General features: G+C 40.5%; 3 protein-coding genes across 3 annotated transcripts in view; all 3 read left to right on the top strand.

Annotated features, from left to right (window-relative positions):
- upp1 (uridine phosphorylase 1) overlaps positions 1-16,375 on the top strand; it is a 189,958-nt gene that overhangs the window by 33,050 nt on the left and 140,533 nt on the right. The gene's annotated exons all lie outside the window — the stretch shown is intronic.
- Positions 7,465-8,379, top strand: fabp4b (fatty acid binding protein 4b). The gene is made up of 4 exons (XM_049584713.1): positions 7,465-7,649; positions 7,747-7,922; positions 8,008-8,109; positions 8,232-8,379. The coding sequence occupies exons 1-4, from the start codon at positions 7,577-7,579 to the stop codon at positions 8,280-8,282; spliced, it is 402 nt and encodes a 133-aa protein (XP_049440670.1). The 5' UTR covers positions 7,465-7,576; the 3' UTR covers positions 8,283-8,379.
- On the top strand, positions 10,082-15,634 carry LOC125893792 (protein FAM8A1-like). The gene is made up of 5 exons (XM_049584706.1): positions 10,082-10,620; positions 13,011-13,131; positions 13,608-13,731; positions 14,296-14,435; positions 14,536-15,634. Exons 1-5 carry the CDS (start codon positions 10,152-10,154, stop codon positions 14,678-14,680), a joined length of 999 nt encoding a protein of 332 aa, XP_049440663.1. The 5' UTR covers positions 10,082-10,151; the 3' UTR covers positions 14,681-15,634.

The following is a 16,375-nucleotide window of genomic DNA, read 5'->3' as shown; positions in this document are numbered from 1 at the left end:
TGCCAGCCCCATTACTCTCCACTGCAGTCAAACTGCCAGTGATCTGCAGAAAGCCTGTTAGCTCAGCCCCTTTACTCTTTCTTTCTCTCCCTCTCCCACTCACACAAACATGCATCCGAATCCCACCAAGTCCGACTGTTAATTCCATCGCTGCTTCTATCTGTCTCTGTACATTAGTTTTACACGACAGTTGTGTAATTAACAAACTTTGGGTGACCTTTTTCTATCTTTTTTGCTTTTTTTTCTATTCATCATGCGGAATTTTTACCTTTAATATCTTCAGATAGTTTTCACGAAAACTTTGAAATGCTGACACCAATTAAATGTTCTGTATTTATCTGGCAACATGTTTTTATTATTTCAAATGCACACATACTTCCACTTTGTTAATTTATCTATTTTCTGTTTGCTTATATATTTACTTTTGTTGATTACATGACTTTTGTATTTACTTATAATGCTTATTGAAGTGAGATTGCTTCTGAAATCTCACCTGCACAACGTGCTGTAGCTTTTGTTGCTGTATTTCTGCTGTTTTATTGTGCAAATAGGTGATTAATTGTGCAAAAAAAACTCTGTAACTGCATCACTGGCCTCAATTATTTTTCAAGTATTTCATGGCTTTTGTTAAAAATACCCAAGAAAATAGTGTATTGCACTTGTTACATACATCTACTGCTATCTGGTTCACTCCACATTCATCATTATGTCCATATGACTCAGTCGCCACAGATATTTATGATTCCTGTTGTCGTCTTAAAAGGGATGAAAGTCTTGGTTATCTCTCGGCAGAACTGGCTGAAACCCCCCCCCTCTCTCGAAGTGTGTCATGAAATATTAAGTGCAGTCATCTGCTGAGATGGTTGACTTAATTGTCACGGCCTAACACTTACCACATGTCTAAATAAAGGTAAGTACTCCCCCCTTACAATTAATCTTCAATTAGGGGTTCTGCTCTGTGCCTCTGCTTTTGTGTTTCCCAGTCTGGGCTCAGCAGGTGGGGTATGGTGGGGACTGTGAGTGTGTGTGTGTGTGTGTGTGTGTGTGTGTGTGTGTGTGTGTGTGTGTGTGTGTGTGTGAGTGAGGGGTTATATGAGGATGTTCAGGCTCTAGGGGAGACACAGGATGGGGATAAAATGATTTTTTCAGACACATATTCACATGATGACTGTCATGCAGTCCCACAACTATCACTTCCTGCCACACTGATTACATGGCAAAACACTTTGAACGCAGCCTGTGTAAAGCTTTAGCAGAAAGCATATTACATTGACCCATAGAAAATAGTCGTTCCGTGTGAAACGCAGAGAGACACGAGAGGCCTCAAGCCGAGTGATTTATCAGGGATTCTCATGACTCTGGCGGGCTTTATATAACTACCAGCTGAGGGGTGCACTTTCCCATGTTGTAAGGGGTCAGGAGGCCGTCCTCTAAGCGCTGTGGCAGTTGTTTTTCACACAAGAATTCCAGCCCACTGCTGGGGGATCTAAGAGAGCATGAAAGAGGAGCAGCAGCAGAGAACTGTACAGTATGCATCACTTTAGCTCCTAATGAACCCTCCGCCCACTGCCCTCTGCACCCGGTGGCTGTGCCCCATGGGCAGCTCTCCCCGCACCTCTCCCTGTGTCGACAGAACAAGCGGTGTCTCTGTGAGAGGCAGTCATCCCGCCCCCCCGCCTTCATCCCCCTCCAGCCCCACCGTCGGTGTGCTGCAAACCAGAAGCCTGAGGCACAGGGAGCGTGTGGGATGAAGGGATGAGAGAGAAGATCAAAGCAGGAAGCATGAAACAGCTCAAAGCACACAAGCAAGAGGCACCTCTCTGACCTCCGCCACACACACACAGACACACACACACACACTTCATCCTGGCTGTACAGAACGATCCTCTGGTTCCCTCTCATCCAGCAGCCGTGTAAAAAGGCAAAGAGGAGAGGGCACGTTGCTCAGGTCGTGTGAGCCTCTCAGCAGATGGTTGGGACCTGCTGGGAACCAAACCTGAACTATGCATATCCAATTTTGGCTGGTCCCTCTTACTCATCAAACTTGAATATATCTTTCAAAAAAACCCCCTACAAGCTACATTATAGCTTTTTTTTCAAGTGCAACAGGCCTTTAAAATTAATTTGTTTACTCTGCAAATGTTCTGTATTTACTGCATGACTTTTTGGCATTGTGAAGACATATTTTTATTGTTAAAATCATATACAGAAAGGGATGGCATGAAAAACCTTTCTATTACAGAAAATTGTTTCAAAATCAAAATCATGACTCAGATGTTTAAACACTTTGTTTTTGGTTCCCGGACAAGCCAGCAGGAGGTCTCCTAAAAATGATTAAATCACCTTTGGAGTTTGGTTCAAAAAGCAAACAGATTATGGACATGTCTCAACTACAATGCATGAGAGACACTGCTGAAAGGCTTAGATCTCTACATGGAGGAAATTTATCCCCTACCTCAGGCAAAGGCTTAAGCGTAGTAGAGGGGAACTACAATAAAACATACTCAAACAAGATGGGGAAGTGAAAAAGACTTACGACTTACTTCCTCTGAAAACAGGTGTTGTAGGTTGTTATTTCTCCCCCTCTAAAAAAAACCAAATGGACCAGGTGATTAATGCTTTTAAAAACACTAAATAAGACAGTTTCACAACACAAATCAGTCCCCAATGCTGTTTGGCATATTGGAGACGGCCGCTTACCTAGCACCTGCTAATGTGTGCTCACCTTTTTTCTCTGCTAACCTAAGATCCAGACGTTCAAGAGGGTTTTATCGAGAGCTGAATTATGCCCAGAGGTCTCCCCCTCACCAAATCAAAACCTGGTGATTTAAACTGGTTAAAACACTTAACGAAGCTTCATAATAAAAATATTGGTGTTTTTTGCGACACTCTTATTGAGGAGTGGCTGCTAACTATGGTGACCAATGCAAAAACGTGAACAGCGCTGTCCAGCGCTAGTGTTTGGTTTGTCCGTTCTGGGCTACAGTAGAACAATATGGCAGACTCTGTGGGAAAGGACCCGCTCGTATGTAAATATAAACGGCTCATTCTAAGGCTGGATTTATACTTGTGCATCATTAGAGCCTATGCCGTAGCCTACGCATGTAGCCTACATTGTTGTGAGCATTTATAGACCTACTTGTGCGGTGGTGTGTCTGTGTCACTCTGCAGTTGCATCTCCAAAACACTAGTCTTTAAACACAAGTACACGAATTGGCTTCACAGCATTCACAGACAAAGCACTTGTCTTTGGCTGGACACATTTTCCCCATAAATACAACATGCTAATGTTTTTAGCACAACACATTGTATAAATTAGCCTAGCAGCTAGCGGAATTTTCCTACTCATATGAGGCCAGGGACTACAGCAACATTTAACAAAGGTAACGTTACAAAATTTGACTCCACTACAACTCACAAGATTCACTGACAAAACAACTGTCTTATGCTAAACACCTTTCCAAACAAATGTTACATGCTAACATTATTAGCACAAGCCTATGGCATTTTACATTGTATTAATTAGCCTAGTGAGGAACGGAGAGATAATTCCCGAAGGATAAATCACACACAAGATTTAAAATGCTATTTTGTGGGGGCTTTATTGTCTTTACAATTTTTTGTTTCCTATGTGTGAAATTAAAGTAAATAAAAGCTTCATTTCCACTGAGGGAATGGTTTCAGCTCACAACTATAGAGCCCTACACTTTAGGTAAGGCTTGGATTCGACGCAGAAGTATAAATCTCGCATAAGGTAACGAAAACACAACAGTTCTTGTCTTCACGTATACACTAAAGAAAATATGCCTACTATATTACATTCCATTTCTGCCAATATATTCCCCTGAATCCTACACCCTCAACCTTTAAATGTTTTGTGCCCTTTTTACTTCTTGCACTTCATGAAGCACCGCTCCTCTGCCACATTCTCTCAGTGTCAAATCGTTGGCTGCAGAGAGGTGCAGCAAAGTTCACCGTCAACATGATCAGTGGTGACCGCAGTTTTACCTGCCGGCGTATATAGCTGTAGTTCAGGTTTATAACAAGCCCAGTCAGACTTGCGAACTCCCCCTTGGCCCTGAGGATCCTCTCTCCATTATTCATGAGTCCTCAGGTTGGACCCTGGGAACAAGCTGAGCGAGGCCCTGTGTCAATACGAAACACTGGCCGCCACAATGGGCTCTGCCTCCAACTACACTGTTGACAGACACCAACACAAAGGAACTGAAAGGGGTCCCCCTCCGTTCTCACACACACTGAAGAATGAGTCAGTGTGCTGCCGCTCAGAGCTGTGTTTGTACAGTATATACAGCTTTTGTCCGTGGCCACTGTTCTCCCATCAATGGGGGCTGAAGTGTTGATGAAAACCAGGAGGAAAGGACTTCTCTGTGGCTGCCAGTGAGAGTTCATGTTCATTAGATGGGCACTGCGCCTGCTGGATGGCACCTGTATGTATGCAGAAACCCCCCGGGTGACAGGACAACAAGTAATCGGCTTATTGGATTGGTAAACAACATTCCATGATATATCACAGCCCAGCCCCTTTGACTATCACATCACTGCTGCCTGTCATTGATGTTAATGAATAATTAATGCATTTGGACCATGAAATCAAATATTGCAGCCATGTGACAGTCTCATTACGGCCTTTCTATATGGCATGCATTGATTCCAGTTTCTCTGGTTTCATATTGATGGCTAATTTTGCATTAAACATCAAACATCTGCCGTGATAAAAGGGTGAATCCACCTCAAAGGGGTTGTCATGTATGTAACACCCCGTGCTCTTAGACAGTTTAATATTTATAAAAATGAGCATCTCTCATCAAAAGCTGGAAACACTGAGACTAAATTATAACGACATGCAGAACCTGGAGCCAAACGGACTCATTTGGGGCTGCAAAACTGTTTTTCTTCTTCTTCTTAGAGTGAACAGGATAAAAATGGGCTCTCAGGGGACATCTCTCTGCAACTACATCACTGTCAGTAGCTTCATTATTATTATTATTATGCATACTGATTACATAACCAGCAGGGCTATTTCTGTTTGAACTATTTTAGGCTCATGATAGAATAAAAAAAGGTTCTTAGAGTTTTTCATCTCATAAAGGAACTGCATGCTTGCTTAAGATTCATGTCATCATTTCTCGACCACAGTAAAGCAGAGAATGCACAGTTTATAAAACCTGACTAATTCCTGGAAACTTTTGCTTTTGTCTTTCATTTGTCGGCTTTCATGTTTTAACAACCGTTGCAGGCAGTGACGTATCAGTCTAAAGTGATTTTACAAAGCAAATTTCCCTGGTCCAAATGTGAAGGTATTACATGGTTGGAGGCCACACGTGGAGGGTGTAACAACTGAATCCATTTTAATCCACAGAGAATATGTGTCACAGGGCGCTCATCTGATCTGTATCTGATTTACTTTGAGCATCGCCAATCATTTCTGTCTGAAGACTCGTTCTCACTTTGATCTCCTTGAGACGCTCAGCAACGGCACTCAGGAACTCCATCACCTCAGCCGACAACCCACATGAAAAGGAGAGGCATTTATAGCCCGTTTCTCTTGGTTTTATTGTTTGATAGAGAGGGTTCATAGAGAGGATTTAGATGAAATAAATAAATACATAAATAAATGAAATCTCATCTATTATACAGCAGCTGAGTCTGTACTTGTTTAAAACTCGTTCAGGACATATTGTTTTATTAATGGCTGGAAAAGCCTTGAAGTAGATCGGAGAGTTACTCAAACAGCAGAACGAGAAGATAAAGTTGATCAACTTTTTTGTGTTTTTAGTTTTATTTTCTCTCAGTGCAACTTTAACTCAAAGGCTGTGTGTTTTAAGGCCTACTGTGTAATGTATCACTGAAACCATTGGGAGGCAGTGCTAGACGGTCTGACATTTAGACACAATCCACTGATACCTGATTGATTTCTGCTGTAGTGTTTTTACAATGATGTTAAGACACCAAGTTCTCTATCTATCTATCTATCTATCTATCTATCTATCTATCTATCTATCTATCTATCTATCTATCTATCTATCTATCTATGTCAACACTTACATATTTTATAAAGTGTGCCAAACATGCTCAGTTGTGAAGAGATCCTCTAAGACAGAGGTTTCAAACATACGGCCCATGGTCTAGAACCGGCCCACCAAAGGGTGCTATCTGGCCCACTTGATGACTGGACTAAGAGGCGTTGCCTACTTCATGTAAAATTCTACCTCAGAGGCTTTGCCATCTTGACAAGAATACACTTCTCTGGTGTAACAATGAATACTTATTGTAACCATGTTTAAAGATGTTGGACATTGTGCAAAATATTGTCAATCAGCAGCTTCAGTTCAAAATAATTTATGGATAAATGCACACGTAAAGACTGACTAAATGTAGAAAGACATACTGTTGAAATTGCACTTATTTTTCTCGAGACATCTCAGGCTGTTTATCAGTTTTGTAAAAGGTTGAACGTCTACAGAATGTACTTGTAATTCTTTACCAAAAAAAGGAAAATATTAGAGCTGATGTTACTTAAAGGTTATTGTGCGATGGTTTTATTGGCCCGGCCAATCTAAGATCAAATCTGTATGTGGCCCATGCACTAAAATGAGTTTGACGCCCCTGGGCTAATAACTTTTATTTGCTATTCACAGGCGCCATCTGCTGGTCAAATCCAGTATCATCATTCACTCAGAGGGAGTGGTGCTATTGTTTTACACAGATTTTTACACAGAACAGGAATTTATGATCAGTAAATACAAATATAGTGAAAGATATTCTAGCTATAGCTGCTTATGATATAAACTATTTCTAAATCTCTTAATAGGTCAACTTCACCTATACAAAAAACCTCAATTTTCAATTTTTTCAACTTCAACTTTATTTTGATCCTAGAGGGCGATTAGTTGCAAAGCAAGTAAAAAACACACTTAAAAAGACATGGAATAACACATGAGATACTCAACAACAATACTCAACAACAGTGATCTGTAACAACAATGGTCATAAACAGCATCCATCAGTATCAACATTAACACCACTGTCATTATCATCATCATCAACGTCAACATCATCACCATCACCCATCACATGATTATATCAAGAGTAAAAACTAGTTATTTAAAAGCATATTTCATATAAAGGTAAATTCGGCAATGTATATTTGCACAATTGAGCATAATATATAATTTAATGGAAAAAAAAAACGTCTGCATCCTTCCTCCTGCAGGGGCGACATAAAACCACACACACCAAAATCCTATCAGGTCATGTTATTGCAGCACTTTAATGCTGCAGTCAGCAGACCCGGGATAAACCCCCATTTTCACCGCTGCCATCAAACACATCATGAAAATCTGATTTTAAAAAACACGCCCCCCTAATCCCGTCGTTTCCATGGCAACGGCAGCACCTGCTCTTTATTGGTCAGACCCGAATCAAGCACGTGTTCGACCAGGCTTCAAATATGTCATTTCCCCTGAGCCTCAGTCTCTCTGAGCGCCTCACCGGAGGATCCTGACGCTCCTTGTGTTTGTGTAGCAGACTGAGATTCATCCTCACCATCACCATCATGGTCGAGCAGTTTGTCGGGACCTGGACTCTGACTTCCAGCGAGAACTTTGATGAGTATATGAAGGCACTCGGTAGGTGCATGTTTGATATTAATCAGATTAATGCATCGTTGAATGATTCGTTAGCAGACAGCATGATCCCAACAGCATCTTATTCATTGTGTTGAAGGTGTGGGCTTCGCCACCCGCCAAATGGGCAACATGGCGAAGCCTAACCTGGTGATCAGCGTGGACGATGCTGGAGTTGTTTCAATGAAGTCTGAGACGACTTTCAAGACCACTGAGATCAAGTTCAAGCTGAGCGAGGAGTTCGAGGAGACGACTGCAGACGGCCGAAAAACCAAGGTGGGTAATCCTTTTGTCAGCCTCATTTTAAAGACTCAACATAGTGCTTCTGACACATTTTTACACTTTTTAAATTTGTTTTCAGACTATCATCACTTTTGACAATGGCAAACTCGTGCAAGAGCAGAGCTGGGATGGAAAGAAGACGACACTAGAAAGAGAGATTCAAGATGGAAAACTAACAGCTGTAAGTAATTAACTGCATGTAGATGTCATTTTCAAATGCATCCTTTAACTTTAAATGGTTATGTTTGCATTTTGTCTTGGATTGCAATGTGAGATCTAACATTTTGACTATTGTCTCAACAGAAATGCATCATGGATGATGTGGTTGCAGTGAGGACCTATGAGAAAGCTTAATTAAACCTCATGTTCAGTATGGACCTTTGTTCCACTACAAGATGCCAAATGCACTGATGCCAAACATGCCAATAAAGTGTGAACTGTGACACTTCAACCTGTGTAATAATTGTGCGTGAATATAACCAAATAAGTGTTGTGTGTTGGGTTGCACATATGCAAATGATGTGATTTGCATGCTTCCTTTTTTTTTTTTTTTTTTAATACATTGTCCTCCATGTGAGACTTTAAATGCTGGTACACACTTGCAAAGGGAGTAAAACTCAATTTAAATTGGAGTGTGTTAAGCTTTTATCAATTCTAGAAATATAGCTGATCATTCCTGAAACAAAGCTTCACACAAGAACTTTTGTCTCAACAAATACAAACACCAATCTTTATTTTCAATGTGCTAATTATGTTTTTGTTTTTTTTTTAAGCTTGAATGCTGTTCGTATTTCCAACATGTTGGTATAACATTCGATACAATGGCTACTTAATTTTTAAAACCCCTCATGGCTCCCAATCTTTAAAGCTATTAGACACAGTCAGGGGGCTTTACAGAGGCCTATTGTTCAAACAAGGAAAAGCAACATGTCATATCAGGGCAGCCCTCCCATGACAAAGATGTGGGTGAATGAGAGGTGGGAAGGCCAAATCCCTGCTTGGGGTCAGAGCACTGACCTCTCATTTGTGCCAGGCCCCTCTTGTCTTGGATGCACAGACGTGGAGCTCAAGCAAGTGCACATAATTTGTGTTAATTAGGGTTCTTTGGGGCAGTAGGTTGAGGCTCCAAAAGATTTCCAGGATTTGGTGAATGACTGTGGCCCCAGGTGGTGTTCGGGCAACAATGAGTGCTCGCTAATGCAAAGCTGATTCATTATCTTGAGTGCCACATTATATAAGACCATGCCACATGCACACGTACTTTGTTTTAGGTATATTGCATATGTCTCAAAGTTTTCTGCAAATTTCTGTTCAACTACATATAAGAGAGGGCATGGAGAGCACGTTGAGTTATCCCAGACTCATTTTATATTTCTGAATACCCCATTGTTAAGGATTAAGCTTACTCGGGTAGTGTTTGGGTGAAGGTTTTAAGAAGTGGACCTCCTTTGAAATGGTTTTACCCTTTTAAACACAATCACACCATGAGTTGATGAATTCTGAGAAACTGTTCTTGCTCGACTGAGCTGCTTTGTTGAAAGGATCCAGTGGTTATGCCCATTTCATTCATTATTTCATTTTTTTTTTTAAATACTTGTAGTTATACTCAATTATTTTATCTATGATACATTAACTAAACCTAAAGTGATGTATTATACTGCTTAAGTCTGAGCAGCAGCTAACAATGTGAAGTATTTATTCTAGCAAATGTTTGCAGCAATAAATAATTGAAATCTTCTTCAAAACTAGGCTACAATAATTTTGAGATAATCTTCTAATCACTTAAGAACCACTTAAAGGTGTAATAATCATAGCTACATGTAGCAAAATTAACTAAAGTAACATTATACGTCGTTTTGCTTTACCTGCTCATTTAAATTATTACATAATGTGCACATGAAGAACCCAAATGTTATAATCTCACTGCAGTTTATATCTCGCAGCAATGCCACCCCCTTGCGGCTGATACTTGTAATAGCAGGCAATGATTGGACTGTACCACTATATCCTAATAAAGGGGTGGGATAGGCGAGAATATTTAGTCGCGACATGGACAAGATTTTTATCAGAGTTTGTCTGTCTTTAGCAAAAGAATATTTGATTCATTTTAGTCAACAACAGTAACGTTTCCGCGATTATAATGTTTACTCTACAGCTATCTTGTCGTCATCCAGGTGAAATGATCCGGAAGACGTCGTACGTGACGCGACGCAATCATCAAACATGGCTGACGAGGAAAACACAAACATGGAAGTCAATAAGGAAAAGAAGAAACCTTTTGCAAACACAGAAAAGCCACTCGTTGACGAGGTTACCCAAAGAATAGGCAGTCACAAGAATGTCGAGGGCAAGAAAGACGCCGGTGAGAGCCGCTCCACGACGGAGTACTGCGAGAAGCTGCAGGGGTGGATGTGGCAGTACTACACTGGGTATATGAACTGGCAGAGCTGGATGGCAGCGTCAGCCATGTCCTACCCATATTATTTACAGTCAGACAGTGGGACCTCGACGACACCGCTTGATATCAACTCCCACAGCTGGTATACCGGTGCGTTTGGTCTTCCGCTGTCGCCTTATCCACCTGCTGTCACCTCCCAAAGCAGCCGGGCAGGTGAAGCCGCTGGCGGGGGTGCGGTGGCCGCTCAGCCGCAGCAGCAGCAGCCGCAGGAGAATGGAAATGCACCGAGACCAGGTAAAAGCTGCTAACTTTGACTGGCTGTTTATTCTCCAGGTTGTTAAAATGTGGGGTTACAGACAACCACTTAACGTTGCCAGATACCCAACAACCAAATAATGGTGCCTGAGCATCTGTGCTGTGTTCACTGTACTTCTACAGGTTAACTTCAGGCCAGCATTTATCACACAGGGCACAGGACACAGTATGCACCCTTTGTTTATGCAACGTGAGAACATACCAAATGATGGTTTGACCACATTATTGACATGGTCACTGTGCATTAAATGCCCCATTGGTCTTCAGCACAGACCTAAACTCCATCAGTTACTGTCCACAACACCCAGATTGAACAAATATCCACCTACACATATTTGGGCATCTGTGTGGACACTGCTTTATTCTTGAGTGCACATATTACATTTGTAGTAAGGTAACAGCAAGGCATTTACTCTTAAAGGGGAGCTACACACACTTTAAAAATTCAAGCATGTTATTACTCAGATTTAAGAATAATCTGTTACAAAAATATTAGTAACCATGAACAGCTGTGTTCCAATTCCCAAAACCAGAGTGCTAAAACACAAATTTGTTATGTCATAGACAGTGGCTTAAGGTAATTACGATGGGCCCCAGTGCAAGGTATTATGATGGGCCCTAATGTGCGCTAGTTACTGGTTATGAAGCACACACACACGCACACACACATAGGCATATATGTATATTATCAACAGTGTGTCTTTCTGCCTCTTTTATGTTTTATCCACTTGCAGATGTGCCCAGCTTGTCAGTCCTAAGAGATGTGGCACCTAAACTCGCTACTGTAAATTGAATCGTCTGGTTACATGATTGAACTTGATATTGGATGTCACCATACATATTACCCAGAAATCATTACATATCTGCATATGACAAAAACTAAAGCCTAAGAAAACAGGAAATTATTGAAGTTTTATAGTTTATGTAGAATAAGCATATATTTTTGTCATAGACTGATACTATTTTACAAAAGCAGAAAGCCATAATGGAGATGGGTTTGCCTTTTTGAGGGTATATGTAGAAACTCGCACCATTTTTTATTTAACTGAACTTAACTTAACTCTTCTTTCAACACAGGCGCATTTCCAGGTGGTAGTCAGGCCCCTCCACCCCACAGGCCCCAGTGCAAACGCACTGCCTGCGCTATTTATATTTGTGCCCCTGGTCATGGAGTATAAAGTCTGGAGCTGCTCCACAGACAATGAATTGTGAAAGATGTTATAGATGACACTGAGAGCACAATGTTCTAAGCATGTGGGTACATTTTCTTTTTTAGAAGTGAAAACACTACATTGCAATAAAGCTCATTTGGGTGAAAAAAAAGACATTCTGTGGGTCCACAAAATCAGCCTCCCATTCATTGTCTATGGAGCAGCTCCAGCTTTATACTTTATGACATCACAAGTTTGAGACTTACTTCTCTGGTTTCTGGCTTTGAGAGAGAGTAGGTCATGTTCACAAATACTGACTGAACTTTTCAAGGCCATGGGAATACCATATTGGAACTTTTAGGTGGTGTTCCCCTTTAAGAAACTTAGGTCATTTGGAGCAAACAAACATATCCTGTTATTGCTATTCCAATCTATAATACAGAGTGTTTTGCATTCTGGAATCAGTGTATGGTAAAAACGTAAAAGCTTAAATATAGACTGGCTAGATTTGCTCAAAGATTGTGGGTCAAACGCTTGAGTCAAGTTTTCAACCTGCGTATACTAAAATAATATAGGCTCTGATAGTTAAAAACTTCAAATCCCTCTCACATTTCATTTGAAAAATATCAGCCTTTGCCTTCACACAGAAGATTTAGAGATCCACAGGCTTGATTATACAGGTTGAGGAACTCTTTTGTTCCACGGTTGGTCAGACCTGTTAAATTAGGTCATGACTTCTAATTAGGCTCAGTGTACCTGATTCCAACACTGAAAGTAATAGGAATGATTAATTTGTTGCACTGCATCCACTTTATGTAAATCTGATGTGATTCGTAGCATTTGTGGTATGGTTTTGTTGTTTAGTTAGATGTTGCTTTGTTTATTTGTATTTAAGGATGTTTTGTATTTATGTGAAACAGTCAATGTCCTGAGATGCAAGACAAATTTCAGATTTTTTTTCTGATAATAAAGTGAAATCAAATCAAATTAAATCAAATGCTCTTATGGCTGAAGGATAAATCCATGCAGGCTGGGTCCTGAATCTTTTGGAAAACCTCCCCAGAGGAGTGTGGACTGTTACAGCAGCGCACATGAAAAAAGTTTTTGCAATGACATGTTCAACAGTCACAGTAGGGTGTGTATCTTTAGTGTGTTTGACAATTTTGTTTACTGTGCCTGCTTGAATTTGCTTTGCTTTTTTTGGCTCCTTTTCATCAGGTCGGGAGTACAGCATTCCCTCACCTCTCCAAAGACTCCTGGCCGAGATGGTGGATTTCTTCATTCTGTTTTTCATCAAAGCAACCATAATCATCAGTATTATGCATCTAAGTGGAATCAAGTGAGTTTCTTTAATTTCTGAAAGCAGTGGATTGTGTTTTTCATCCTTTTAAAGAAACAAAACCAATAATTGAATTAACACTATATGGAATTAGGGCTGCAACTAACGATTATTTTCTTTGTCGACTAATCTGTCGATTATTTCTTCCATTGGTCGACTAATCTTTTTATCGAAAAATGTGTTAAAATGTTGAAAAATGTCAGTCTGTCTCTCCCAAACCCCAAAATTATGTCCTCTATGTCTTGTTTCATACTCATGTCAAATGGCTTTAGTTGACCGTCATGGGAGAGTGTGTAAAGCTGCCAATATTTGAACATAAGAAGCTGCAATAAGAGTATTTTGGGGTACTTTTATAGTACTTTTCTATGAAAAATGACTCAAACCAATTATTTTAATAGTCGATTAGTCATCAATAAGTCGACTAATCATTGCAGCCCTATTTGGAATAACATCATAAAAATGTATTTGCTTTTCAGGGATGTTTCAAAATTTGCCATGCATTTCATAGTGGAGGAAATAGATGAGGACACGTCGATGGAGGAGCTACAGAAAATGATGCTTGTTGCACTTGTGTACCGGATATTAGTGTGTTTTTATGAGGTAAGTGCTCACATGTAAGTTTTATGCTTACTAAAGCCAAGTTCACATGGACACAGGTATTTTTGTAAACCAGGTTTTTCCTTCTTTATACCTCAAACAAATCTTGTATCCACATTGTTATAAAAAAATCTCCCTCCAAATGAAAACACAAAGACACAAGTGAAGCGCTGTCAAGAGTACACCAAACCTACAGGTGCAGAGATAACCATGTGAAGAAGAAGAAGATGATGATGGTGATTACTAATCAGCAGACTGAAATAAAGCTATTATCTGAAGGCTACCTGGAGCAGTGACACCTGTTGTCCTCTACATTGTGGAAAAGTAACTGTACATTTATGTGTAAACATGTAAAAAGTCCTGCTTGCAAGGTTAGAAGCAGCACTATTTTGGTCTGCCATTGCACAAAATACCACCTGATTTGTGACGCCTCACTGTTTTACACAAGGCTCGTTTTTAGTGAGTGTAGACAGAAGGCCAAAATGCATGTTTACAAAAATACCTGTGTCCATATGGAAAGGCCTCCCATGCAGTTCAGTGACAGCTGCTACACCATTCTCCCTACAGATTGTGTGCATTTGGGGAGCAGGAGGAGCCACTCCAGGGAAGTTTCTCGTCGGACTCAGAGTTGTCACGTGTGACTCATCAGTTCTGGTTCAGCCTAACAGGGTGCTTGTAGTGCCAGCAACTAATGTGTCCCTCTCTGCGTGAGTAGTTCCTTTTTAAAGGACAGCTTCCAGAATTTTCATAATGAATGTTTGTCTCCCCTGTATGTATTGTAATCACTGTTTCTGTCTGCTTCCACAGATCAACTGTCCGGGCCTTGAACAAGAACTTTTCAATTGCCTTCTTTTTCCCGGCCTTCATCACACTTCTGTTCTTCCAGCACAACAGGACTGTGTATGATATGGTAGCTGGTACAATTGTCGTGAAGCGCTCTAGGATCAGATGACGTAGAAGGACCTAGAAGAGAGTCCTACAGTAACGCTGAGCAGGCACCGTGTGTGTGTTTCTTTAAATGCCTGCAGAACTCAGACTTCAACCTTTCAAGGTATTGTCAGAACACGCAGGAGCATTAAGATGGACGCAGCGAGTTTGATACACATCAGTATGAACTATTTCAGTTCCCAACAACTCGGGTTTGGTTTGTCTCAGACACATACTGTATCTCTGCATGTATTTCGACATGCTGCTTTCAGAAACTGTTCCTGTGCCAAATGTATGTCTCCTTTTGAAGACAGGGATGATGATGGTATTTTCCAGAATTTCAATAACACAACATTTGCCTCTTTTTAAATACTAATCTTCCAGATTAAGGGTGAATGTCTCGTATCACAAGTATTAAAGTTGGTATTCATGCATTCTTGAGATTAAACCTTCAGTATCTCTTTATATTTAAAACTTTGTCTTAAGATTTCAATGCTCAGACCTTTTAACTTTAAGTCGCTGACCTTCATCACTGCAGGAGTAATGGATCATGATCGGCTTTTGCAGCTGCTGAATTCTAAGGCACATTCAAATGTATTGAAAGGAAACGTGAACCTGATCACAATCGCTCTTCCTTCACTCTGACAGCATGTGTGTGATTGAAAAGTTAATGGATGACACATTTTATGTGATTAACAGGTTTTTGCATTTAAGAAAATTAAATGAAATCCCCACTATTTACCTGCATGTTTGAGATGTCTGTCTTTTACAAGCTTTTGATACTAATTAAGTGGCCTCGATATGGTCATTTGTACGTTTTCCATGTAGTATGCCACAGTAAAATTTTGTTTAAATTGCTCTTTACTTCCACAGTAAGAATTCGTGAAGATATTCCAGTCTGATTTCTTTAAGAAAATACAATGCATTGGTGTTTTTTCTCCCAGTTAAATATGTCACAATAAATTAACCTGATTATTAATTGATTATTTGCTCTGTTGTGAGAAGCTGAAATTATAAAAGATTATGTATTACAAACCCAGTGATCACATTCTTCCAAGTTACAGGACTTTGGCTCCACCTAGTGTATATTTATTGGTCATACAGGCATCTCTCTGCCTGTGTTGATGCATCATGCAGAATAAGCCCTCAGCACTGTCACCTGCATGAAATATTTTTAAACTAAAATCTGATCCTGATTTAGCATCACAGAAAGTTAATCACATTCAACCATCTGCCCAGAAAACTAATCATTTTCTATTAAATCGAGGCACAGCCTGAATCAACTAATTTCAAGACACATCTTCCATCTTTTGACTTTTCTGGCATGTCACCTGTACTCGGAGAGAACCGTTGAAGCTCCAATTGTTGGCAAAGTGTTGACGTGGTGATTGTGTTAGACCCACTAAGTGGCAGCTTCAGCTGACAGCCGCAGATGGTACTCCCAGATTACTGAGCAAGCCCCCTCCGCATGCTGCTGCCATGCACTGTGCCATTACTGTAGGCAACCGAATAATATAACTCATGGTTGTGAAGGGCTTTACTGAGGAAGAGAAAAGTGTGGGCAGACACCTCCCACAACCATTACTGCGCTGTATACTGATGAGTGAGAGTGTGGCTTTATTTGGAGTTGAGGCATGTTTGTAATCTATTTTTGTATCGACATGCTCTGGCTTGTATCCAAAGGGAATGTGCAGGAGGAAGATTTCAGAAAAGCTCAAGG

This window comes from Epinephelus fuscoguttatus, linkage group LG8 (assembly GCF_011397635.1).
Source record: "Epinephelus fuscoguttatus linkage group LG8, E.fuscoguttatus.final_Chr_v1".
NCBI classification, from domain to species: Eukaryota; Metazoa; Chordata; class Actinopteri; order Perciformes; family Serranidae; genus Epinephelus; species Epinephelus fuscoguttatus.
The sequence above is the reverse complement of the archived record's forward strand: the minus strand, read 5'-3'. Positions and strand labels throughout refer to the sequence as shown.

Coding starts and splice junctions, on each gene's coding strand:
- LOC125893792 (XM_049584706.1), top strand. CDS start 10,152: ATGGCTGACGAGGAAAACACAAACATGGAAGTCAATAAGGAAAAGAAG. Junction 10,621..13,010: donor TGGAAATGCACCGAGACCAG/GTAAAAGCTGCT, acceptor CCTTTTCATCAG/GTCGGGAGTACAGCATTCCC. Junction 13,132..13,607: donor ATGCATCTAAGTGGAATCAA/GTGAGTTTCTTT, acceptor TTTGCTTTTCAG/GGATGTTTCAAAATTTGCCA.
- fabp4b (XM_049584713.1), top strand. CDS start 7,577: ATGGTCGAGCAGTTTGTCGGGACCTGGACTCTGACTTCCAGCGAGAAC. Junction 7,923..8,007: donor CAGACGGCCGAAAAACCAAG/GTGGGTAATCCT, acceptor ATTTGTTTTCAG/ACTATCATCACTTTTGACAA. Junction 8,110..8,231: donor AAGATGGAAAACTAACAGCT/GTAAGTAATTAA, acceptor TTGTCTCAACAG/AAATGCATCATGGATGATGT.